General features: G+C 46.7%; 1 protein-coding gene across 1 annotated transcript; it reads right to left on the bottom strand.

Moving 5' to 3' along the window:
• Positions 1-4,272: 4,272 nt before the first annotated feature.
• On the bottom strand, positions 4,273-26,438 carry NME9 (NME/NM23 family member 9). Its single transcript, XM_047736063.1, has 12 exons — positions 26,326-26,438; positions 25,946-26,099; positions 20,719-20,776; positions 16,641-16,744; positions 15,501-15,572; positions 13,731-13,847; positions 12,143-12,218; positions 9,809-9,891; positions 9,216-9,308; positions 8,099-8,253; positions 6,711-6,847; positions 4,273-4,652 (listed from the first exon to the last, which is right to left on the bottom strand). Exons 2-12 carry the CDS (start codon positions 25,976-25,978, stop codon positions 4,588-4,590), a joined length of 993 nt encoding a protein of 330 aa, XP_047592019.1. The 5' UTR covers positions 25,979-26,099; positions 26,326-26,438; the 3' UTR covers positions 4,273-4,587.
• Between the last annotated feature and the right edge of the window lie 200 nt (positions 26,439-26,638).

Raw genomic sequence — 26,638 nt, 5'->3', positions numbered from 1 at the left:
CATCACTTCCTGGAAACAAAGTCCGATCACCTTGTGCTTCCTGAAACAGCATATCACTGTGAAACTAAAGAATGCTCTACAGACTCATCTGTAGAAAGAAGTGAAGAACAGGATAGTTTAGAAAGCTGGTTTTCTCTTAGCTATACTCAGCTAATTCTACTAGTCACTCAGGACTGCTATTCAGTGTGCTTTTTTAAGACGAGATCAAAATTTGAGTAAGACATGTGGCTGAGATCTTTTCCTGCATGAAGCCCAAAGCATTGAAGTCTGATCGAGGGAAAGGGACTCTCCCCAGAGGATGAAAGATGGCTTCTTGTACTGAGAGTGCTACTTCGCCCTTCTGCAGCCCTTAGCGTGGGTGGCACCCAGCTCCAGCTTCTGGGGCGGCTTCAAGGTGAACTTCGCAGAGGTTGCTCTTGACTGTTTGAAGGAACAACCAGCCTTCTTTTCCCTTTGCTAAAAGAAGTTCAGAGGCATTGCGGCCCAGAATCAAGGTCTGTGGCCCGGAAGCTTGCCATGAGTGTGCGCCACTGGCAGAGTCCCAAGCCTACCAGCCACTCCTGATGGGGTTGCTCACCCCGCAGTCACCCCGTCACCAACCTGCACCTTCCTTGGAGGATTTAAATATGTTTGATTGCAAATGAATGTTTTTAAGTGTATTTAATGCAGTTTTTCCTGTTCTCAGCATGACCACCCAAGATTCAAACACAGAGATTTCAAAGTTATTTTTTTCTCCCCAGTACATCACTAATTTAAAAGTCTGTCACAACAGGAACTTGGGTTTTGTGCGGCCATCAGTGCTAATGTGAGAACGCCAGTTTAAGGAGAATCAAATTTTGGGGGAATAAAGCCTTATATAGGCCCACTCATTGATACTTCTAGTACTGAGAAAATATCCTTGGTTGGCATTTGTAATACAAACACTGTAGAGTCGGTATTTAAAAGTACCAGGTAAATATTAAGAAAACCAATAATGAATTGCTGAGACAATCTTGTACCCAGATAGCATTAGAGAGCTGAAAGCCCAATGAAATAAAATTTTCACACTTAAACTCTGTGGATAAATCTTGCCTGTGGCTATAAACAGATGGTCAAAGAAAAAGTGCTTTACTATAATTAACTTTTCTGATTTGAATGAAGGAAAAGTGTATTTATTAAAACAAAGCTGTTTGCTGCTTTAGGCAGGTGCAGTGTTCAGTCAGCAAGGAAGTGGGAGGAATGGGGCGTGTCTGTGTCTCCACCCGAGTCCTTCACTAAGCTTCTCGCTCTCTCTAATACTGCATTCTGTTTCTCCTTTTGTGCCCTGATTGTAACCCAAAATTTATGAACTAGAAAAGAATGTCCAATTTAATAAGTTGCATTTTTTTTTCCTTAAGCACTTTATGCAGAACAATACATGTTCTTCTGGTAGTGTTTGGATAATATGATTTTAACACATGCTAATAAAAGCCAAGAAAAAAATCATGGCAACTTCTAAAAAGGAGTCTGTTTTCCAAATGTCTAGAACATTAGGAAACATTGGAAGATAACGTGTCCTGGCTTTTTGGAACCTATGCTTCTTGGTGAATAGGAGGCCGGGAAGTGACTGCATTTCAGAATGGGTGCCGGTGCCCTGTGGTGGTTCCAGCTGTGCTATAGGGGGCATCGGCAGCAGTCTGGGAACCCTCTTCTTGGCCTCCTGAAGTCTAGCGGACCTTTTATGAGTGGCCACTCCCAGCCACCAGGACCTCCCCAGTGTTGTGTCCACTGCCTCCATCTTCTCCTCAGCCCCTTACGAATGCCACGCTTCCACTGCCACCACCTGCTGGACTTAGGCCGAGAATTTGGTGGATGACCAGTGGCCCCGTACACAAGCAGCTATTCCTCTTCAAGGAAGCCCAGGTGCTCTTCAGGGACTGCACACTGCCTTCTTTTCCCCATCTCTAAAATGTAGAGAAGCACCTCTTACCTCTTGGCCTCCCTAGAAACAGAAAGCCAGGGACATCTACCCCAGAGCGTGGAGGGTTGGGGAGAATGTGAGGGGTGGTGAGGTGGTTGGCAGGGGAAGGAACTCCCTTGCCACAGGGCAAACAGGAAAGTGAGACCTGGGAAATGGGAGACTGACCCCAAGTTCTAATGGAGAGCTGACAGGAGGAGGTCCCAACACCTTGCCACCTGGGATAGGGGCTGGTGCTACCCCAGTCCTGCTCCTTTGCACATTTCTCCTGATTGCAAGGCAGAGAGGCATGTGTCCATTTCCAACAGGAGAGTAGTGGTTTACTACCTGGCCTCTGGAAAAATTGGGAACCCCCGCCTCAAGGGCCACATCATGGCCTACGTAGCCACCTTTCCTCCCTTTATTTATGTGGCCCTGACTCCTGGCCTTGGCTCTGCTGTGCACTTGGCCCTCTTGCTGAGTGGGGAGCCAGAGCCAGTGTTAGAAAGGAACCACCCTCTATTTCATGCAGCGGGGCCTGCCCTCCACCCTATCAGGCATTCACACCCAGGAGCTGAGAGGCCTTAATGGCCAAAACAGCATCCATCCTGCATGCCCTGGTTTGCTTCCATTGTAGGAAGCCAGACCCAGGGTCTGTGCCAAGGAGTTCCACCCTTAGAGTGGGCTGACATTTTAGCCACTCTCACGAGACTTCTCTCCTCCAACACCACTCCCTCCCCTGCACCTCTATTCCTTCTGCTTTGAACCTTACAGATTCTGAAAAGAAATGTTCTACCAAGTTATAGATGGAAAGAGGTTGTCCCCACATTCCCCCTCTATCGCCCCTCCTGCTTTCCCCTCTGCCAGCCCCACTACTCCCAGCTACTTCCTGGGGAGACTCAAAGGTCATCACAGACAGCAACATGCATCACCCCTACAGTCTCAGTTCCCCCACCTACTCTTCCTCTTACCCCACTGCTTTCAGAGACCTTGGGCAAACCATTTCTCATCTCTTCAGTGATGGAAGATCCTTGGCTTCCCAGTTTCTGGGGAGATCAGATGGTGGTTACCCCCAAGTAGCTCATTCAGAGCCATGTAACACCTGTGCATGTAGAAGACCAGATGCAGGGTTCTAATGCTTCTCCAAGGCTTTGAATCCCCATCTTGAGCCCACTCACAATGGAAGAGCACAGCCCCATGGTGGGCTGGAACAGTGGATTCAGTTTTCCTGACATCCTGTCACGGAGGGACCCTCTGAGTACATTGTTTCTCATGGAGGTCAGTACAGATGCTATGAACACAATGGGCATGTATTTTTGCATCTAAAAGTGACAAAAAGTCATGGGGAATGCAGCCACCCACCCAGTATCACAGGCCTTTCTCCCCACTTCACACAGCCTGTTTCATCCTTCTGTCCCCAGTGCCTGCATGGCATTGACATAAAGAGTAATGCACCCATGAAGAGCAGTCTTCTGGGAGCTAACTGCACGTTTAAAGAACTTCAAGTCACAAGCAAAGTCTTCTGGAGAAAACCAGCAAATGAAAGGAAGTCGCTAACATTTGCCTTGGGGAGTAGAACATCGCCTTTTCCTCAGAAAGGAAAGTGGATGCCTGGGCTTAGTGAATTTTCAAATAGACCAAAGAGCAAACCAGCAGGAGGGAATGGCTATCCATGTTAATACTCACAGTGGTAATAATAGTTACTTTTTATTGAGAACCTCATGAGATGTTCAACCTCAGGGGCACAGCCATGGAAGGATGGCTCAAACAGGTGATTTAGTGAAAGCTGGAGGCAACTTGGCTCCACTGGGAGCTCTCGGACTTTAATTAGGCAGTAGCCAGAATCAGAAACCAAAGAAATGGGGAAAGGGAGCATCAAGAAAATCAGATGACTCCTGGTTCCAAATGTAACTCCCAAGCATTTCTTTCTTTTTTTTTTTTTTTTTATTTGAGAGAAAGAAAGAGAGAGAACATGAGAGGAGAGAGGTCAGCAGGAGAAGCAGACTCCCTGTCAAGTAGGGAACCCAATGTGGGACTCAATCCCAGGACTCCAGGATTATGACCTGAGTGGAAGGCAGATACTTAATTCTGAGCCACCCAGGCACCCCTCCCAAACATTTCTTTATGAACATGGCCTGATGCATGGAGAGCTTCGGGTCGCCAACTGGGCAGCATTGCAGGACTGTCCCCATGACTGGGTAGGCAGCAGGAAGATTAAAGCCAATTTCTACCTGCCTCCATGTCCATATGCCTAGAAGTGTTTATATCCAATCTTTTTGCACTGTTTTCAAGTTCACTCTAAACTTGTTTAGTCCAATGAGTAGATTTGTTATTGGGGAAACACTGTCCTGTGTAACTCAGTATCCTCTGAGATGACACCATACCATACCAAGGTACCAAAACAGATGTCCATTTATTTTATAAAATTCCAGAGGTAGCAAAAAACAACAACAACAACAAAAACTGTATGTTTTATATACTGTTTAATAAGGCAAGAAAATATATACTATTTTTATTGTTCACAAGACATAACTAAACCAAAAAAGTATTGGTGCTGAAAAGAGTGAGTTCCAATTCTGGAGCAGTCCTATGGGCGGCTGATTCAAGCGCACTGACAGCTCATCTCATGGCCTTGCCCCTGGTCACATGCTCTGGGACAGCAGCCCAGCCTCTCAGTCCGTGTCCTCAGGAAAGCAATGTGCCTCAGTGGGGCCGACCGCTCCTTCAGCCCCGTGGCCTGTGGGATGACAGATGTTCTACAGGACTTCTGAAACATAACCCTGTTCCTGTCCTCTGTCCCACTCACCATCCACAAGGCAACAGGAAAAGGGGATCTAAGTACATCACTGACAGTGAATCGAGGGGTCAGGGTGGGAGGGACAGCAGAGAAAGGTCCTAATAGGTATGTTCCAGACCAGGAATTAAAAATTAGGAGAATGAGGGGCACCTGGTGGCTTAGTTGATGGAGCACGAGACTTGATCTTGGGGTTGTGAGTTCGAACTCCATGTTGGGTGTAGAGATTACTTAAAAATAAAACCTTTTAAAAAAATGAGGAGAATGAGTAATATGTTGAGGACTTAAATGTGTCAGGCCCCAGGTTAAGAACTTCAGTATCCTTTGTCTCTTTCCATCTTCACAACAGCCCTGTGGGGAAGATCACTATTGTGGAGATATTATTATGGGGCTAATAATGGGTCTGTCATTATCTCCATTTCGCAGATGAGGAAACTGGGTCCCAGAAAGGTAAATAACTTTCCCGAGGCTATTCAGCTGATAACTAGCGGAGCCAGGATTCAAACCCAGGATGATCTTGTCTCCAGTGCCCTTGATCCCTGACACTTAGCAGAGAAAGCAATGGGTAAGTTGGAAGCACACTGCTCCTGACGACTGAGAGGGCCTGACACATCAAACGAGCAGCACATCAGCACCCTTACAAGGCTGCTTCAGAGTCATGCTTTCAGGAGGCTGGGCATTTATTCCTGGGATGTCTCTGGGCTCAGACCCCTGTGGAACTGTCCCCATAGCTCATTATCACCTGGGGCCCAAAAGTGAGGCTCTTGATCTCCCAACATTCTCCTCTAGCTCCGTTGAGTATTTCCCAGCCAGGCCGCTCTCCTCTTTCCCCAGACTTGGCCCTGAGTTCTACCACTTGTTTCCGATGCCCCCCCCAAAAGGATGAAGATGTGTCATGACCCTGGACACATAAGGAAATACATCATGGGTACTCTCTGAGGGCAGGTTCCTTGAGGAAAGCAGGCCCTTGTCACCAGAGTAAGATCTCCCAGCCGGGGAATGGCCTTGAAGAACCACAGCACACACTCACATGTGTCAACCCGGGTCCCTATAAAGCCACACTTGCCATGATCTCTCCACTCTACACCCCACCATCGCACCCAGCTCGCCCCTTGGCTGGCAGCAGGCAGCCGCGAGAATTAGATGAGGGCCAGCACAGGCCAGCTCCCATCCCCTCTTCCGATGCCCTCAGACCACCTATTCTCACTCAGCTGGATTCAGATCCTGAGGACACTGAACATACCAAACATTTAGGTAAGTATATTGGTTAAAACCTGAACATTGGTGCACAAGTATGTTACCATTTCAGATCTACATGCAGCCTTCTCCCAGGAATGCCACCCTCATATCCTTTGCTTTTCCTAGGATATTCACCCCCTGGTCCCTCCCACCTCACCTCAGGCTCAGACCACAGATACCCAACTCGGCAGCGGGAGCATCAGGGGCCAGGCCTAGTTCTACTTGTGTGGAGTGGGGTAAGTCACATGCACTCTGGACCTCTCAGGTTTCTCACCCAGATTTGGAGGTGGAGATGACCTAGCATGCTTTTCCCAAAATGTGGGGGCTGAGGGATACAAGAACCACAGCAGGCTCAGGGTCCTTTTGTATAATGCTCCACTGCCCAGCAATACCCCCAAGGCCCTGGCATGAGGTTTGGGAAATGCAGAAGAAGTGAGGAAGTGAAATCTGGCCTCTAACTGGCTTTGAAGCAGGGTTCTAGTAAGCTAGTTACATTTTCCCTGTGGTTTCCACAAGAAAATGCAAAGTAACTTTGCAATGAAAGTAAAAATGCAGAAAAAAACAAAAGGTATAAAGATTAAAAAGCAACATCATTACTCTGAGAAAACACAGAACGGACTAGGACTACTGCTAAAGTTATATAATGGCCCCTCTTTATCAAATAGGACCTTATTAGATTGAAGACTCAGTTACCACATAGTTATTATCCGCCCCAAATATTCAGTGCAGATTTAATAAAGACAAACTGCCTTGATGACTTACACAGAGAGGCTTCTAGAACTTCATCTGAAAACTTAAATGTGGGGAAGAGCAATGCCAGTTCTCGGCTGGCGTCCTCTCTGTCCTGGCTTCCATGGACTGCGTTGAAGGGCATTTCTGTGCCGAACTGAGCACGGAGACTGCAAACATTGGCAAAATGCACAAGTAATAATTGTTTCATTTGAAAAGAAACATTTTTGCTCTCTGGCAACATGGGCACCAGCAACCAGTTAGCCCCCTGCACTTCTGTGAAATGGCTTTTTCTGCGTTGGAAATGCCAAGAACAACAGCAAGGACAGTAGCTGACATCTATTTCATGACGAAGGTGTGCTGGGCATGTTGCCAAGTACTTCACATACATGATCCCGTTTCGTTTGTGCCACAGCTCTGTAAAGGACACTCTGTCACAGTTCTCAATTTAAATATGCGTGAGTCACGGTGTAGGCTCAAGAGCTGCCATTTTGTTGATCTCACTACCAGGGACGAACACCCTGACAAGAGCTTGATGTAGGTGTGCTTCGTTAATTCCTCAATAACCCCATAAGATAACACTAATACTGACAGGGCTTCCTTTGCATCAAGCACTGTTCCAAGCGTTTCATATACATATGTGTATATACACATACAGACTCACACACACGTGCGTACATATGCTCATTTAATCCTCACATCAACGTGTGAGTCATTGTAGTACGCATTTTTCAGATAAAGAAATTGAGGCACAGAGGGATTATTGTATGGCCCTAGGGAGTACTCTTAACAGCTCCCAGGATAGGTGTCATAACCCCATTTTACAGATGAGAACTGAGGCTCAGAAAAAGGACTTACTCGAGTATGTGGTTAGCTAGGATCTGAACCCTGGGCTGTCTTATTAGTCCCAGGTATGAATGTTCTGGTCTCCTACAACTGCAAGGTACAACTGCAGTTACTTAGTCTCTTGCTCGTTTCTTTTCTGGTCACTGGGGCTCTCTCAGCTTCAAAGGCAAGGCACAGTGGGTTTGGCATTGATGCCAGGCTAAATATAGGGCCAAGGCAGCCTCGTGCAAAGTGCAGAACAAGGTGCTCAGAATCCAGGGGGCCTCAGAACACCCTGGGTGGATCCTTAGGCTCTGCCCAGAGTCTCTGACTTAGCAGACTTTGGCAGGGCCCTGTAATCCGTATTTCCTGGATGCGTGTTGCCTTTGTTTCTGGAACCACACTGTGGAACTCCCTAACTGTAGGACTGGATCAGAGAGTGAGGTTAGCAGGGTCTCCTCACATAGATAACAAAGAGGTCAGGGTCTCTCCAAATATATGTAATGGGGATTTGGGGCTGCATGTAGAGCAAGGCTCTGGGCTTCTTTGGATGCAGGTTTTGAGACAAATGAAAAGACCGCAGCTGGTGACATCACCTGTCAGGCTGCTCCCTCCTTGCTACATTAGGGTCACAGGGCCCCATGAGCGTTCTCCAGGCAGTGATCACGTCCTCAGTGCCCTCAGGCCTGGTGAGGATCAGGAGGTGGCTCGGTCCACTGCACATGTGATGAACCAGCTTCTCAAATGCCTCCTAGCACAGGGAGAGGAAACAGTGACCCAGAGCAGGGGTCCTGGGGTCTATAGTGGGTCAGTGGGCCCATAGCACCTGCAGGAAGGGAGGGGGTCAGTGAGCAGCCTTGCTACCAGCCACCATGCCCATGGAGGGCCCATGGGAAGGGTGGTGGTGACCAGCAACACACAGAGAACCCAGACAAAGTCAAAACCAGGAAAATGAGACTTGGATTTGATTTGTTTGGAGTTGAATGAGAGACTATAACAAGTTAAGTAGGGACATGTGTGTGGAAATCATGTGGATGCTGGATAACCATGGGGTACCATGTAGCTAAGACTTATTTTTTGCAATGCCTTACAACTCTTCCCCCTGCTTCAAGTAGCAGTTTTCCTTTGGGGAGAGCCTTTCCCCGGTTCACTTGGCCTAGTCTGCTGACAACGGTGATGCCTCTCCACCCCCTCCACTGCCGCTAAACACACACACCTCAGCTGAAAGGTGGGGCTACAAACAAGAGGGGTCCGTTAGGCCTCCATCCCAAGTATCCCAAGTAGGGGAGGCAGAAGCAGAAGTGAGTGGAAAGTGGTTGAATCTGAGTTGTCCAACAGCAGCACATAAAGTGACTGTTCATAGGATTCTGCTCCTAAGCTCCCTACAACTCTCTTGGTTCTTCTCCCCAGCACCTTCTTGTTCAACTCCTTCAACTCTCTTCAGTCTGGGACCTATGGAGTATTCCTCCAAGAAATTCTTCACGTCATCACTTAAGTTAGAATCAAAATCTCTTCCTTGCAGCCAAAGAACTTTTTACCTGACACACACTATAATCTTTACTCTAAGAGCAAATCATGGCCTTCTGGCTGTTCATATTCTTGTTCTTCCTAATACTCTATTTTCTCCCAAACTAACATCAATCTATAAACATAATGTTGGGGAAAGAGAAAGATATGAGAGTGTGTTGGACATGTAGAAGCAAAGGAGCTGACCTCTCCAGCTTTGTGCTGATAGAAAAGCTGCATTTCTGCTTCTGTCATGGTTCTCTCTTCATTTGCTAAAATGTCAAAACCGGCTTCGTGGATCTGTAATGTGCATATATATATATAGTGAAAGGGAAAATCAAGCCCAAATTCACATTTAAATGTGCTGAAAAGTAAAAAATAATGGGAAAGGGAACATTAAAGGCAGCGAAGACCCTCATCCTCATCATGTCTGTCCCAAACAGCTATAGAATGTGTCATTGACTTGGGGCGCCTGGGTGGCTCAGTGGGTTAAGCCTCTGCCTTCGGCTCAGGTCGTGATCTCAGCGTCCTGGGATCAAGCCCCGCATCGGGCTCTCCGCTCAGTGGGGAGCCTGCTTCCCTCTCTCTCTGCCTGCCTCTCTGCCTACTTGTGATCTCTCTGTCAAATAAATAAATAAAATCTTAAAAAAAAAAAATGTGTCATTGACTTAACTGGCATTTTGGTTGGAGCTTCTCTGTGGCCTTCTTTTCCACGTACACTATTGGTCGATGTCCTGCCCCTGCTTTTCCACCAGAGGAGACATGAGGGCAGTCTGTCCAGGAAGCCTGGTCTTTCTTACCTTCATAATAATCTCATCAGTCTTTCCATGGACCACTGCGTCTGGCTTAATAATGGCCAAGGTGCAGGTCGTCCCTGATGAAGCTACAAGAAGCAGACGATGGTGCTGTCAGACTTTGGGCTCCCAGCACCCATCTTTGAGGCTCTCAGGGGGTATCCACAGGGACCATGCAGCCTCTGCACACAGCTCCCGGGGCTCCCCTGCTGGCCTCTGGGCTGTGCCCCTGCACACTTGGACTCTAGTCGAGGTGTGGATCAGGCTACAGACCTCACCCTCCACCTGGCTCCAAGGGACGGAGAGAGGCAAGGGACTTGAACCTGGGAGAAGAGGGGTGAGGTGGAGATGGAGAGGGAAAAAGGGAAGGGAGAGCAGGGAGGAGATCAGAGACCAACCACTCAGGAGCAGAAGCCCAGCAACAACTGAAAGAGTTGGCTTGGAGTTGGGGAGCACTGGAGCAGAGGCAACATGGGCCTGACCTCACTTGTGCCTTCCTGTCACCTCCCCTGATTTGGAGCCTCTAAGTGCTGTATACTGTGTTCTCCTCTCACTCCTCTGGCTACTTCGCCAGAGCTTCTTTTTAACTTTCCTGGCATATGGGCAGTGAAGACTGCCCCAGGCCCTGAGTGTCTATGACTCTTCAGCACCAGCACATTCTACCAAACTGCAACGACCATCTTCTCTGTCAACACAAATTCTCCTGAGAGAAGACCAGGTTGGCTGGCTCGTTGTTTGGAGCCAAGGTATCAGTCATAGCTCCCTGAACAGTGTCCTGATGGTTGTCCTTTGGTCAGTGTCCATAGGCCCTGCGGAGGTGGTGTGTGAGTACAGTTCCTGTTCAGGCCTGTAGGGGGCTCGGTGTCCAGTCCATAAGCCCATCCCTACTGTACTCCTGTTTGTATCAGCTTGGCTTTGGTGAGCTCCCTGTCCTCTCCACAGACTCTGTATCCCCCATAGCCTATTTTCTGTTCTCAACCTTTGTATCAGTTGTGTGGCAATGAAACATGACATCTGCATTTGAGGAGAGATTCCTACTCTGAAAATCTCAAAAACATGGGTACTGCAAAAATGTGAATCATTTTAAGCAACAGATTATCCATTTTTCTATTTTATTTCTAACATCCCATGAATACTTAGTCTTTAAGGGACTCGTAAAATGAAATCCCTTATACGATGACCCGTTAATGAGATCCTCTAGAGACACAGGGTGAGAAGAGAAGAGGCCAGATCAGGGCCTGGAAAATTCCAGCTTGAAAGGGGAGCAAATGAGAAGAGGTCAATGAAGGGGAGGCTGCAGAGAGGCCAGAGACATAGAAGGAAAATGAGAAAGAGATGAGGGTTTGGAGAAAGAAGGTACAGTCGACATCATCCAAGTCCTCAGAAAGAGGCTGTAGGATATGACTGGACACTGTGTGTTGGGTTTGGCACCAAGGAGGTCAGCAGTGCCCCATGAGCACCAGAGAACAGGTTAGGCAGGAGCCAAAGGTGAGGGGTACCCAAGGAGTGGGGAGCTCAGGAAGCTCAGGTGTGGAGGAGAGGAAGGCCAAGGGCAAGAGCAGATTTTATGTTATTTTCTAGGTGGAGAGATTCGATTTGAGAGGAGATAATGAGGGAGGGAAAAGGAGATCATCCAAAAAAGGCAGTAACAACTGTTTCTTGCAGAAGCCAAAACACTGATTTTTTTCACACAAAGTTTTTTTGCTCTCCAAACTGTGCCACTTTCCTTGTTAGAATCCCAACTCAAACAGCCTCCCTTATCTACACATGAACAAGCAGCCTTTCTGGTTCACGCAATAATAAAAATCTTCCTTCTTCTTCCAACTCAGTTCCTGAACTGAATGCTGATTTCCCCTGGCATCTCAGTTAATGTCACAAGCCACCTTCTAACTTCTGGTTTCCCTGCTGTCAGGTCAAGTTGTTCTTCTCATAGTAAAGGTTCAGGAATAAATATGATGCCCAGGACTCCTGACTTTTGGACCCTTCAGGAAAAGGTAAAGAAAAGAAATGAGCAATTTAACTCAAACAAAGACCCAGGAAACACCAGCATCATTACTTGAAATTCTATCTTCCTTTTTATTAGGTGGGGCTTTTCCTGATGCCGGGTTATTGCCTTAAAAGTCATACCTGTTACAGTTGAGCATGATTGGAAAGCTGTGAAAGGTATCTATGATGGCAAGAAAGGGCAGAAGGGAGATTTGACATAGTATGTTTGAAGTCAGGTGATTGGAAACAGAATGTTTTGGGGTTAATCTTCCCAGAGTTCCGATTGCCCACATCACTGATTGTCTTTTGCTTCTAGCCTTTGCTTCTCACCTTGCTGAGTGGTTCTGCACTCACCCATGTCCTTGTCGTCACCAATGTCCTTGTCGTGGGAAAGACATCCATCTTCATCAGACAGAGCCTCATCTCTAATCTAGAGCAACAAATTGGTCACAAACAGAAAGTAGTTAGCTAATTAAAATTACCACAACAGCCTCCAGAAACTGACAGAAGCAAAAAAAAAAAAAAAAAAAAAAAAAAAAAAAAAGCAAAGGCCTGAAATGCAGAACCAAGAAAAGGGAGTCAAGACCATCAGCCTTGGAAACTTTACAAGACCCTTTTTAGTAGCCAGATGACTGTGGGGGTGAGGGCCTTCGAAGACAAGGAAATCCATGCTGACTTTAAGGTTAGATTCGGCCCATTTCCACAAGCGTCAAGTAGAAAAGATGAAGTAGGGAGTCGGCCAGAAGACACACAGGGAGATCCTTAGCTACTGGCTCCCCTGGGCATGTTAGTCATGAAGACAGATATCATCTCCCCCTGGAGGGGGCACAAGCACGTGTAATTTTCAGCAAAAAATATAATTGATTCTAATCTGTTCTATAAAAACAGGGCTTTACTATTTGAAAGTTGAGTATGAAAACTTGAACAATGAACACTGAACAACTTTAAGGCTTGTTGGACGGAAGCTCAAAGCACCAGGAAATGCCTCTATCTGACGCTGGTGTCAGTGTTTAATGGCAGCCAAGTTTCTGTGAGAAACTGAGAGACTGTGCTGTCATGGAAACAATTTATCAAAATCACAAGCCATGCTGATCCTATTGCTCATGTGAATGACAGCTTAATCTCTAAATTAAATAATCCCTTGGGGATCGCAAGTAAACTTTCAGGTATGGGAGGCAAGGGCAGGTCACCAGGAGAGGGCTCACCTCTCCCTACTACTCTACTCCATAACTTTATTTCCATTTCTGAACTCATTGTCAGGGGTCCAGAAACCCCAGTTAAGAATTGAAGTCGGGGGGGCACCTGGGTGGCTCTGTGGGTTAGGCCTCTGCCTTCAGCTCAGGTCATGATCCCAGGGTTCTGGGATCGAGTCCCACATCAGGCTCTCTGCTTGGCGGGGAGCCTGCTTCCCCTCTCTCTCTGCCTATCTCTCTGCCTACTTGTGATCTCTCTCTCTCTCTTTCAAATAAATAAAAATCTTTAAAAAAAAAAAAAGAATTGAAGTGGGGGATGAATGAGAAATGGATAAAAGAAGTTCAAGTGCTCTGGATGAAGGGGGTGACTTTTTAAAAGAAGTTTTTAAAATGCATGTTGGGGGACCTGGGTGGCTCAGTTGGTTAAGTGTCTGCCTTCAGCTCTGGTCCTGATCCTGGGATCCTGGGATCCAGCCCCGCATGTGCCTCCCTGCTCAGTGGGGAGTTTGTTTTTCCCTCTCTCTGTGTCCCTCTCCCCGCTCTCTCTCTCTCTGTCAAATAAATAAATAAAATCCAAAATAAAATAATAAAATAAGATAAAATGCATGTATACCTTAGTGGGCACTGCCTCCCCCTGAGCCTTCAGGGACCTCAGGGTGGGCATTTAATGACACATGTCACTGAGCCCTCCAGGAAAATTCATGGGGCAGGGAGACACTGAGTTCGCTTCTGGCAGGAGGGCTGCTTACCACTTTGCGCTCACAGCCTTCGGCCAGAACTTTCTTTTCAGCCTCCAGCTGCTCTCGGATGGTTTTCTGCAGCAGTGGGGCATTGGCGCCTCTAACCACGGCCACCAGCTCTCCACCCTAGAACAGAGAACACACGTGCCACCCAAACCACCTGAACTCGTCTTCACAGATCTTCATCTCTTTCAAGAGACAGCGAGTGTCCAAGCGCTCTGCTTAGGCGCGTGCCCAAGGTCGAGGCCTCCATCCACTTCTCTGCCATCTCCCCCATGCCTCTCCTTTCAGAACTGTCTTCAGGGAAACAGGGAATTAGTTAAGGGAGGAGCAGGGCAACAAGGCTGTGAGTGACTAAGGGTGGCCTAGTCGTGGCTCTTCCACTCAACAAGTACCTATTGAGCACTTACTTGGCCAAGCGCCAAGACAGAGGCAAAGCATATGAACAGTCCATGTGAAAACCCATAGTTGCCTGCTTCAGGGAACGGGAAGTCAAGTGGGGAGAGGTGGTCATATCAAAGAAACAATCACCACAGAATAAGATCATTGCTTGAAGAGGGGGAATGTACAGGATGCTTGGCATTCAGGGCAAGAACGGATTCCCAGCTCCATATGGGGTGGTCAGAGGAAGCTTTGTTCACCATCACATCAAGGTGGTGTTTGGGGTGACTGAGTCTCCTTCTTTAACCTTTTTGACAGTCAATCTATGCCTATTACAGAAATTGGTGGAGAGCAGACCCTCCCCATTCCCATCCTGCCCCACAGAGGAGAGGCTGTGATGGAGCCCACCGCCTTGGCACCTGCCCCCACACAGCCCCGGTATGATTCATGCCCTCATCACCACAGGCGCAAGCAAGAGAACCCCTGTGCCAGCGATTGCATTTCCCTGCCTGTGCTCTGCTGTCACTGTGGCCCCTTCCCACTCCTCCCTCCGTCCTCCCCTGTGTTTCAGCATCTAACTCCAGTCTTCCATCATGAATCAACACCCAGATAATGTTCTCCATAAGCCTTCAGTTTCTGAAACTTGTGGTGCCGAGGGCAGGAATCTGAAGGTCTCCAAACTCAGCAACCCTGGCCTGGCTATCAGGAGAGGTGGGTGGGTAGGCCTCAGTTTCCCCTGACTGTACGAGGAGGGGGCGGCAGTCAGGAGGAGCATATCAGGCACTTGCCTTTAGGGCCTGGCAGGTAACCTAAGCTACGAAGCCAGGAGTGAGGCAGTGGGCGCTGAGGGGCATGGGGCCAGAGCATGGATGTCACTCCCAAAGACGTCCAAATTCTCTTCCAAAACATGGAATGACTTGGCTCTCATTTCTGAATGTCTGGAAGCATATCTTCACATCTTACGATTCAATAAAAATGAACACGGAGCTTGTCTACCCCATTAGAGTGTGCTGAAAGCTTCCTTCTATGGCGGAGGAAATCTTGAAAACCTTGCTCTCTGATCGTGAAGCATCAGTCAAGCGTGCGCATGAGCCAGAAGGAGCAGACGCATTTGAGTGACTCCCATTCTCTCCCACGTATAGCCGGCCAGGAAGGCTGCGGGCCCAGAGGGACCATCGGGAGCTGCGTCGTGCAAGGCCTCCCTGCCAGCGAGCTGTGCCATCATGTTAGGCAGGCACCTGCATCACCATAATGTAAGCATGCCTCTTCCTACCCCAAATAACAAATGCAGTCAAGGAGAAAGCAGTTCCTCATTTGGATCAGTGAAGCCTCTTGGTGACTTTCAGTGAGATGGAACCCTGATCTGTAATGTGTTTCTGGTTATGCAGATGTACTTACTGCATAAAACAGAAAGGTCGGCTCACACTTCCCACGGTATTTTTCAAGGACTTCAAGACAATCTGCTTCTGCCTAAAGAAAACAAGCTGTCAGGGGAGACCTGGGGTGCCAGGAACACAGGGGCATGCTGGTGGGAGAACCACACGGGACAAAACACACACAGATGAAAACCCCTTATATACACATGTAGACGCCATAAACACACAGCACACACGCACACACACCCATGTGTATATACTCACACATATCCCTCTTACACACACCTCGCCCCATGCACGGACACACAGCCACACTGTGACTGTCCGCCCCAGAGGATGCCCTGGCAGGCTCTCATGCCTTGCCCCCTAATGTCTTTTTATCAGAATAACTCTCCTGTGGACATAACTGGTAAAAATTGTTGGCAGGGGGCTTTTTGGAAGAATAAGACAAGGTGGAAACAAGGTTCCTCCTGCTCCCCAGCCAGCTGCTGCTCTGTGTGCCACCTTGCTGCCGCCAAGACCGACAACCACAGAGGGGGAAGGTCCTCAGACTTTGCCTTCCGAGCCTGAGAAAGCCTGTACGGGGGCAGACATTCCCACCGCACACTTTCCCCAGAGGTATCAGAACTGACGCCCTGTGAAGAAAGTGCTGAGTCCTTGAGAGGTGAGCGCAAGTGTCTTTTCTCCTGTGTTCTCCTAGGACCTCTAATCCGAGTGTCTCTCACACGCTTCTCTGGAATTTATTCCCATTTCCATACATTGATTCAAGTAAACATGGGCTAGAAGCTCCCCATGCTAGAGCACGATATGCTAGAAGCAGAGCATAAAATTCTTGGAACTGTATGCTCTGAGAGTAAGACTTCAGAGTTCCCAGGGTTCATGAGCCAGAAGCCATGGCACGCTCACGTGTGGGGTGACACACACCCCTTCCCTGTGCACAGGGTCAAGAGATGCCTGAACTCACAGTGACAGGCGGGTGGGGGTGGGGTAGGAATCCTTCATCATGGAAGAAACTATAAAGCTTCATAACTGATGACCAAAAATTTCACAACTGATGCCTTTTCAATGATCTGGAAAGGGCAGCTCACATTTCCTGTCCCCGCTTTTAAATGTTTAATTATTTTACAGTGTTGCATGGCATTCTGCTGAGTGAGGAACTTACTAATGCAAAATGTAGAAGGTCCAGGCCGGCCTCGATCCTCATCTTCTGAAAGAGACTCACCATGGGTTTGCAGGGCCCACACCAGCCTTGATAGACATCGACAACTGTGTGCATCCAAGAAGCAGGAACATTTAGTGAGCACCAGCACTCTCCAGGTCAGGTAAAACTTACCCCTGCAGACTTGAACCCCCTCCAGGCACACGTCTGTTTGCAGGGTTATTCAATGGCTCATGGGGTTTATTCTCCCCTTGGAGTGGGAGCCAGCACGGAGACACAGCCACCCCTCATGCTTACAACTCAGTGTTCTTAACTCTACACATAATGAAGTAAGTGTGGTAGGAGACAGTTTTCTCTACAGGGATCCTTTCCTTGTGGTGATTTTCAGGCTACCATCATGGTTGGGCTGGCACAGAATGGCCCTCAATAAATATTTGAATTGTACTAAAATGATCTATTCTAAAAGAGGTCACTATAGGCGGCCTGTCAGCCTACAGTCAACTCTTAGCTGCTTTGATGATAAGCACAGTTTTGACATTTTCCCCTGAAGAATTAAAAGCCACTTCTTTGGGTAAAGGAGAGTTTTATTTACTTTATAAAATCAATGTCGTTCTCCTGAAAAGTATACCTGCTAGAGACCTAGATGGAAACTCGGATAATTTTTTCTTTGTCAGTCGCAGTCTATGGAGTGTGCCAGGACTGGGCGTGAGGGAACCCTCTGGTCTGATTGCACGAGGCCACAGGGCCTGTGAGAAAGCTAAGCAAAGCCAACACATGGGTACCAGACACACGCAGGACGTACCCAGCCCCATCATGATGACGTAGCTGGTGCTAGATTGTGTGAAGTTCAAAGACGTGAAGTAAGTAACCCAAGGTACTAAAGAAAAGAAAAAACAATTGAATTCTGAAGCGGTAGAACCTAGCTTTGATCCCAAGTTCGTCTGAGTGCATGCTGTTTCAACTTCTCCAGGAAAGAAGTGAGATTCAGGTATGCTGGTTAGCTTCAGCCAGGCAGCGCAGTTTTGCAGGGAGAAATTGAGAACCAAGTGGGGTATGGGAGGCATGGGGAAGCCAGGCACAGGGGGGCAGTGCAGGCGGGAGGGGAAGAAGGGAGGAATCCACAGACTTTGAAAGGGAAAGACAGGTGGGGAAAGTCACGTGGGTATGGAAAAGACTCCACCTAGGAGCCTGGCAGAGGAAAATAACAGGGTGGTGGCAGGGAGAGATCATATGGGGGAAGGAGAAATGTCAAATGGATTCTAGATCGCTGGGTTTCTAGTACAAACAAGAAAATCTAAGGCCAGTGGTCTCAAAGGTAGCCAGGACCAGCAGAGATGGAGGCAGACTTGGGCCTCCTGAGCACCCACATGGAAGCTAAAGCTCTGGGTTTCTCTGAGGACAACAGCATCACACTTGAGAGGTCTAGGGATTTCAATACACCATAGTAATGGGGGAAGAAATCATTTGGGTCAACCCAGGAAAAAATCTTTGGAGACTTAGAGAGCCTGTGTTTGGGCCCACCAACGAAAGCATGTTCACACCCCACTGGGGAAAAAAATGGGGTCCCATTAGCTCACCAATCTCTCTGCAGGATTTGCACCCTTAGTTCAGCTTCCCATCTCCCCTCATAGTCCTTGGCTATCTTAGCAGTGGTGGGGCAAAGGCATACTTCACAAGGTTGTGGGGGAGAGAGCAGGACTAGAGAGGAAGTCTATCAAGAGTTTTACTGAAAGACAGGAAGCAAAACAGAGAAGACATCTGAAAGGAAAGACATGGCAGAGAAAATGAAAAGGCATGTGTGTGCATGCGTGTAAATCTGAATTGACTTGCCTATTTGAAGGCAAGGGAAAATGAGCCCGGAGAAGGTGAGACTTCCAAGATGGTGGTTTACTTTGGAAGCACATGTCTGCTGGCTCTAGAAAGAAGGAAGAGCATAGCTTCCTCGAGACTGCACGATAAGAAGGGAAGGATGAGCCCCTGCTGCCCCCAGAAGATGCAATTCCCTGGCATGCTTAGAGCAGGGCTTGACAGAGTCCACACCCAGCAGATGTCAGCTGTGATCACCTAGGGTGCCTGGGACACAGCAAATTCTCAAAATAGGATAAAGTGATAGTTTTCTTACTGCCGTTAAAGAAACAGAAGTAATGGTTGTTTTGCCCTACAGCCATGCTCCAGCTGCACCCACGAGACATGCAGACAAAATAGTTGAGACCTGGCACCATCAAAAAAGCTGTGTAATCCCTTAGGTAGTTGAATGTGGCAAGACTCCCACCCACGCTGCCAAATCAGTGCGACCTACACTCTGTCCCAGGCCTGGGCAAGTCTGCTGAAGACGGAGAGGAAAAAGACAATGCCCCTGTGTTTAGAGTTTGGGGGAAAGCCGTGACTGCTCCCCGAGACAGGGGCCACACCAAGCTGGGTGTGTGCTGAGCGGAGAGGGGGAGACAGAGCCCCACCCCAAATGCCCAGGTGACTCCCAGGGGGAAGTGACTGCACAGAGATTCTGGAAAGACTTCATGCAAGGAGGCTGCTGCTTTGGAGCTGGGCTTGGAGGTCATGATATTCCAGGGAGCAGGGACAGCATGGATAAAAGTGAAAAAGTGGGGAAACTTGTGGCATGTTCAGGAAACTGAACTGGAGCTCAGGACATATCTCCGGGAACAGTGGGGGAAGGGGCTGGAAAAGACAAACTGAGTCATGGGGGAGGAGAGGGGTAGGGGCCTCGAAGGCTGAATTCCCTCAGTGCAGGTGGCACTGGAGAGAGATAAGAGCAGACACAAGCTTGCCGAACAGATGTATAGGGAGAAGAACTGAGCAGATACAGAGAGAGAAAGGGAGCCCAGAGATACGCATGGTCAATGAAGATAAGAAAGGAACAGTAGCGGCAGATGTGAATGTCAGCCTCTAAGATGAGGGAGTCCTGTCTCCTGGGAGGTAACCCCTTGCCCTTGAGTGCAGGCCAGGCCTAGTGACCAGCTTCTAACAAACAGAGTAGGGCAAAGTGATGGGACGTCACTGTTGAAATTCAGTTACAGAAAGATTCTGACTTACATATGTCTCTCCCTCCCCCTTCCTCAGGGTGAAGAAAGTTACTGTGTTATAAGTAGGCTTGTGGGGAAATTGATAGCAAGAATTTGATGTCTCTGGCCAATAACCAGCAGGGCCCGGAGTCCTGCCAACAGTCACAGGAACAAAGTTGGAAATGACCTTCTAAGATCTGTCAGAGCCACATGACCAAGATTAGAAGCAAACTGAACTTTAGTTGAGCTTTGACATTCCCTGTTTTACTCCTTAATCACAGCCTGGTGAGAGACCCCAAACCAGAGATACCTCAAACCAAAGGTAATGCAACACCTGGATTCCAGACCCACAGAAACTGTGGGATAATAAATGCTCATTTTGGGGGCACCTGGATGGCTCAGCTAGTTAAGCGTCTGCCTTTGGCTCAGGTCACGATCTCGGGTTCCTGGAATCAGGCCCCCCCCACATTGGGCTCCATGCTCAGCAGAGAATCACCTCCTCCCTCTCCCTCTGCGCTCTCTCACTCTCTCAAATAAATAAATAAAATCTTTTTAAAAATAAATATTAATTTTTTAAAAAACTACTAAGTAAATTGCGATAGATAACAAACAAGAGGATAGGGAGGAGGAGGCCCAGGGGACAGTGGCTATGCTGTATCCTAATAGCAGAGCAATCCCTGGTTCCAGCCCCTTGGGAAGCCTGGCTCTCCTTCCAGCCCCTGAGTTCCAAGAGGTCCCCATATTCCTTCCGGTACATTCCCCTTTATGACTCAGGCAGTCAGAAGAGGTTTTCATTCCTTCACACCAAACAACCCTTGGGTCTAACAGTCAGCTCTGAGACAAGAGAGCCCTGTTGGCCAGCAGTCCTGATGGCTTTCCTGAACTGAACGTACTAACAGATGTGCAAGTTGGATGTATCTACACACACAAAGAAAAGACTCGGCTCTTCATTTATGGAACTCAAGATTAGAGGAAAATGGTGCTCATTGCAGCTTTTCTCTTCCTGGTTCAATATACTGTGTAGAAATTTTGAAAAAGTTGGATCTAAAAACTTAAATTACCAGTTAGTCCTTTGGAACTGAGCATTTCCTCCCAAAGCTCCTGAGTGCTGATGTTAACCTAAGGTCAAAGAACAAAGGCTTTATTACTGAGGGCATGGATGGGGAAAGGATTTGATGTATTTGCTCCAGATACCTACCTACCTACCTACCTGCCTGCCTCTCGAAACCTCCCTTCCCTCTCTCTTTCCCTCTCTCCCCCCTTCCCTCCTTTTCTTCCTCCTCCCTCCCTCTCTGAAATACATACAAATACAGGCTCAAGCTGTCTTCTTTCCCCAATCTGCCTTCTCCTCCTGTCTTTTCCTACCTCCAATCCACATGAATAACTAACCTAAGGAAATCTCAGTCATTTTTTTTAAAATAATTTTTTCTTGTTGCTTGTGCAAAAATAAAACATAAGATTGTTTTGGGTCCATAAAATGTACATAAATAATATCATACTATAGAGATCTTTTTGCCATTTTTGTTCTCACTCAAATCCAGTTTTGACATTTATCTAGATTCATATACAGAAAGGTATTCATTCGTTTTTTTTCTTTTGGTCTTCTTACATGTTCTAGAGAAACAATTTATGTACAGTGAAATACACAGAACTAAAGGGTTGCAGTTCACCGAGTTTTAGCAAATGCACACAACCCAGGTCACCACACTCCTCTCACAATACAGAACTTTTCCATCATCCCCGAAAGTTCCTCTGTCTCGTCCCAGTCACACACACACACCCCCCAGTGCTCCTCACCCCAGGTGGTCACTGATCTGCTTTGTAAAACTGCCTATAAATGGAATAGTACAGCACCCATTATTTTGTGCTTTTTTCTTCCACTCAGTGTATGTTTGGAGAAGCATCTGTGTGGCTGAGTGTCAGTAGTTTGTCCAGTTTTATTCCTGAGCATATTTCATTGTATGGCTGTATCGTAATTTGCTTGATAGATATTTAGGTCACTTCTAGTTTGGGGTTATTACAAATAACAGCTTATGAACATTCTTTTTTCAAGATTTTATTTATTTGAGAGAGGCAGTGACAGAGATAGCAAGAGAGAGCAGGAGCCGAGTGGAGAAGGAGAAGCAGGCTCCCCACTGAGCAGGGAGCCCAATGCGGGGCTTAATCCATGGACCCCAGGATGGTGACCTGAGCCAAAGGCAGACGCTTAACAACTGAGCCACTCAGGTGCCCCAGTTATGAACATTCCTGTTAAATCCTTTTGTGCTCATATTCTCACTTATCTTCAGTAAGTAAATACTCTAGGAGGGGCATTGCTGGGACATAGGGTAAATGCGTGTTCAGTTTAATTAGAAACTGCCAGGCTTTTCCTAAAGCGGTTGTACCATTTTAAACTTTCATCAGCAAGGTATGAGAGTCCTGCTTGCTCCATTCTCACCAAAATTTAGTAATGTTAGACTTTTAGATTTTAGCTACACTAATGGTAATATAGTGGGTATCTCATTGTGGCTATAATTTCATTTCCCTGATGACTGAGGCTGTTAAGCATTATTAATTATTAAATAATGCTTATTGTTAAAATTATTAAAAATGTATTTATTATTAAAATAAGCACTATTTAGTGTGCTTATTAGCCATTTATATGTCTTCTGTGAGAAGTGACCATTGGTCTGTCCATTTTCTTTATTCGGTTGTTGACCTTTTTTTTTTTTAAAGATTTTATTTATTTATTTATTTGACAAAGAGAGAGAGAGAGAGATCACAAGTAGGCAGAGCAGCAGGCAGAGAGAGAGGGGGAAGCAGGCTCCCCGCTGAGCAGAGAGCCCGATGCAGGGCTCAATCCCAGGACCCTGAGATCACGACCTGAGCCGAAGGTAGAGGCTTAACCCACTGAGCCACCCAGGCACCCCAATTGTTGGCCTTTTTATTATTAGATTGTGTATATATATACATATAATCTAATAATATATATATTATATATCAATATACAATATTGATCAATATATAATATAAATCAATATACACAACCCAATAATATATTTTATATACATATATATATATATATATATATATATCAGAAAGATGCTCTCCTCTGTTTTCTTCTAGAAGCTTTGTAATTTAAGCTTTCACATTTAAGTCCATGAGCTATCTGAAAATAATTTTTATCTATATTGTGCAAAAGGATTGAGGTTAATTTTATTTCCATGTAGAGGTACAGTTGTTTCTGCAAAACTTCTAGAAAGGATTTTTTTTTCTCATTAAATTGCTGTGGCATCTTTGCTGAAATGAGTTTACTACATAAGCATGGGTTTATTTTGGACTCTATTCAGTTTCATTTTCTCTTCTTTTGCCAACACCATACTCTTTTAATTACTGTAACTTTATAATAAGCCTTGGAATCAGGCAGTGTGGGTATTCCATATTTGTTTTTCTTTTCCAAAACTGTTTGCCTTTTCTTGATCCTTTGCATTTCCATTTTTTTAGGACAGGTTGTCAATTTCTACATTATCCCATCTAACTACAACACAACCCTCAAAGTCAGGGAGTAAACACTGATATATTATTACTATGCCATCTTCGGATCCCATTCAGGTTTTACCAATCATCCCAATAATGTCCTGAATAGCAAAGGATCTTGTCAGAATCACATACTGGATTAACTGCTTTCTGGAATCATTCTTCAGTCTTTCCTTGATTTTCATGACCTCTGGGTCACTTTTGACGACTATGGGAGGGTTATTTTTGTACACTGTCCCTTGGTTTGGGTGTGTTTGATGTTTCCTGATTAGATTCAGGCTGTGCATCTTTGGATTGGTTGGAATTGGTTGCTTGGGGTGGAGTGTCAGGGAAGCAGAAGAGTGTTCTCTCTTTGCATCCTATCAGGTGACACGCAATTTCGATCAGCCCCTTATTGCTGATATGCACTTGGATCACTTGATTAAGGTGCTCTGTCAGTCTTCTGCACTGTGAAATTATTCTCTTTCATTTTGTAATAAGTAAGTTTGGGTGGGGCTGATTTAAAGCCATAAAAATCAAGAGACCATGACAATGACCACTCATTCTTAATACAGGTATGCTGAGATCTTTGTTCCTTTAAAAGGGCTGGAGACATGTAACACCTGCAAATCTTCTGCTGAAGATCCATCTTTCTAAAGAAATCATAGCTCCATACTTTTTGTTTCTATGAAAAAGTACAACAGTCTTCTTCTTGATGCTTTGAGTGATCTAAGAGAGTTGGACCAACATCATCCTGGGCTCACACCTCTAGTCCTGAAGAAGGTGACAGAGGGTTCAAAAGAGTGTGCCCCCCCAACAACAGTCACTTCCCGTGGCTCAGCTGTTGTCAGTAGCAACTCTCTGTGGTACACCCCTACCATGAGATAACCCTCACCAGCAGTGGGGCCGGGACTCTGAACACTTGAAGAATCTCTCTTAGGAACAGGCCAGGAGCAGGAGAGTATGGAAAATGTCTGACTTCACTAAGCCCTACATTTGGTTGGGAATGAATGAGGAATGTGTGGCACATTCTATCTAGCCAGACCATCTCTTGGTGTCCTGTAATTTCTGTTTCAGTCACAGAAGGAGCCCAAAATAGTCTTACTCAAAAAGAGGACAGGGTTCCTGGACTGGCAAACCCTAGAGCACTGCTTTCAAGGAGCTGATCTGGGGGGCACCTGGGAGGGGGCTCAGTTGTTAAGCGTCTGCCTTCAGCTTGAGCTGTGGTCCCAGGGTCCTGGGTTCAAGCCCCACATCGGGCTCCCTGCTCACTAGGGAGACTGCTTCTCCCTCTCCCTCTGCTCCTCCCCCTGCTCTCTCTCTCTCTCTGTCAAATAAATAAAATCTTAAAAAAAAAAAAAAAAGAAGCTGATCTGGTAGAGTGGCAACGTCCCTCAGTAAGTGGAGTACTTACTTCGAGTACCACATTGAATTCAGAGCCCTGGGGAATAACATTTTTGTGAAATCACCAAAAAATATTCCCAAAGGGGACACAGGGCATAGACAGATGAAAAATCATATGGGGCAAAAATCTTAGAACCACTACAGACAGCTATCAGTCCAGCCTTGAAACACCTAAAGGAATCTCGTCGCAACAACTCTGCAGGCTCTGTAATATCCTTCCTTCCATAAAGGATCTGGAGTCTCAGAGAGGTTGAGGAACTCATTCACAAAGCAGTAAGTGATAGGTCCAGGTGCTTAGAATTTATTTACAGACAGAATGTAGACATATGAAAAGTTTCATAACTCCAGAGTACTAGAGTACCAATGCTGGAAAGCCCTTAAGGGATGGTTCGCTCATTCTATTGATGGGCAAGCTGTAGCAAGAGACGTTATGTGATTGATCTCAAGTCTCAGAGATGACTAAGAAAAGAGTCAAGAACTGTATCAGGTCTTTGGACATTCAGTCCAAAGCGCTTCCCACCCTCTCCTAGTACATGCTGTCCTTACAATGACATTGCTTTCTCCCTTTTTAAGTTATTAGACTTTGGAAACTCACATGTGGAGTGCCCATGCCACAAAGGACAATTAAAGAGAAATCAGGTGTCTCAAGACCACTGTCATTCTGCTCCGCAGGAGGCGCCTGAATGAGTGTCCAGATGGGCCAAACTGACCAGGAGACCCTGTAAATTTGCTTCCAAATGTGCATGTATTATGGGCCACCTAGGCAATCTGCTTATGGCAAAGCACTCCTTCTTGTCTGGAACCAAGAACAAAAGCAGATGCTGGCTTACAGAATTGTTTGTTCCAGGTGCAAATGAAGTAAAGCCCTCTATACAACAAATGTGTAGCCATAAAATATCAAAACATATTCGTTGAATAAGCAAATGATTGCACAGGGCAGTGGTGGGAGAACTGGGTCTCTAGAGAGCACATAGTTACAGACGCATGCCCAGACTAAAAAAACCCTACATATTCTCGAAGCAAGCTGTATTTATATTTCAACAAAAAATATGTCAGTATCGATTTGTATTTGTTCCTATTTTTTTGAGTTTTTAGTTTTATTTTAATTCATGTTTGGGTTATGTTTGCATAAGCACTATAAACATAAAGAGCTTATACCCCATTTTATGTTTGCTTATATTTAAGGGCACAAAAAATTGTCACTGGGTGGTTAAGATTCGTTTCTTTTTTTTCCCCTTTAAGATGGAAGGGTACAATATTCAAGTTTGAGAACACCGTCTGTCACGTACTGCTGGCAAATAGTATCACTTTTATACATTTCTTTCCACTCCTCCTCAATCTCTACCCCCAACCAAGCGCTAGAAGCAAGCAACCCTTGAGGCTTCTTACCTGCAGGGCAATTTCCTTCTTCTTGCTGCCCATGGCTCTGCAAAGACAGAAGCCCTGTTAACTTCTGACTCGGGCTGTTCCCAACAGCAGCCTGGAGACAAACCGCTGCAAAGACCGGCAAATCCAGAGCCTCCTTCAGACAAAGCCCCCGTCCCTGTAAAGTAAATATAAGTAGCAGCAAATAAATGCCCCGATGCAAAATGAACACCCTATGGGGGAAGCGGAGCCTGCCGCCCGCAAGGTCGTGGCTTGCCAGGCGGTTTTCCGCAAAGTCCCTTCCCAGCATGGAGTGGGGGAGCCCGGCTACGCAGCCCTTAACGCTTCGGAGCGCCTGCCGAGGAATTCGGGCAGGAAAAGGCATACAACCCTGTTATCCCTACTGTTGCAATATATTCCTAGGAAACTGAGCCACCGCGAACGATCCCTCGACAGATCCACGGTCCTCAAAGTGCAGCGAGTTTCCAATCTATTCTGCAGCGACCCAGCCACGGTCGTCAGGGCAACACAGCGCGGGGCTAGAGGGGGTGCGGGGGGGCGTGTTTGTCGTCCAGGTAACAAACTTGCTGACGCGTAATCCACGCCCCCGCAAGTCCCGCCCCCTTGCAAGGGGAAGTGTGCCCTAGTGGCGCTCTCGTTGGCTGATGTGTTTGTTAGTGTCCCGGGCATTTAGACTCACCAGGCAGAGACCCAGTG

This window comes from Lutra lutra, chromosome 1 (genome assembly GCF_902655055.1).
Source record: "Lutra lutra chromosome 1, mLutLut1.2, whole genome shotgun sequence".
NCBI lineage: Eukaryota > Metazoa > Chordata > Mammalia > Carnivora > Mustelidae > Lutra > Lutra lutra.
This window is presented reverse-complemented; position numbering and strand designations above follow the sequence as displayed.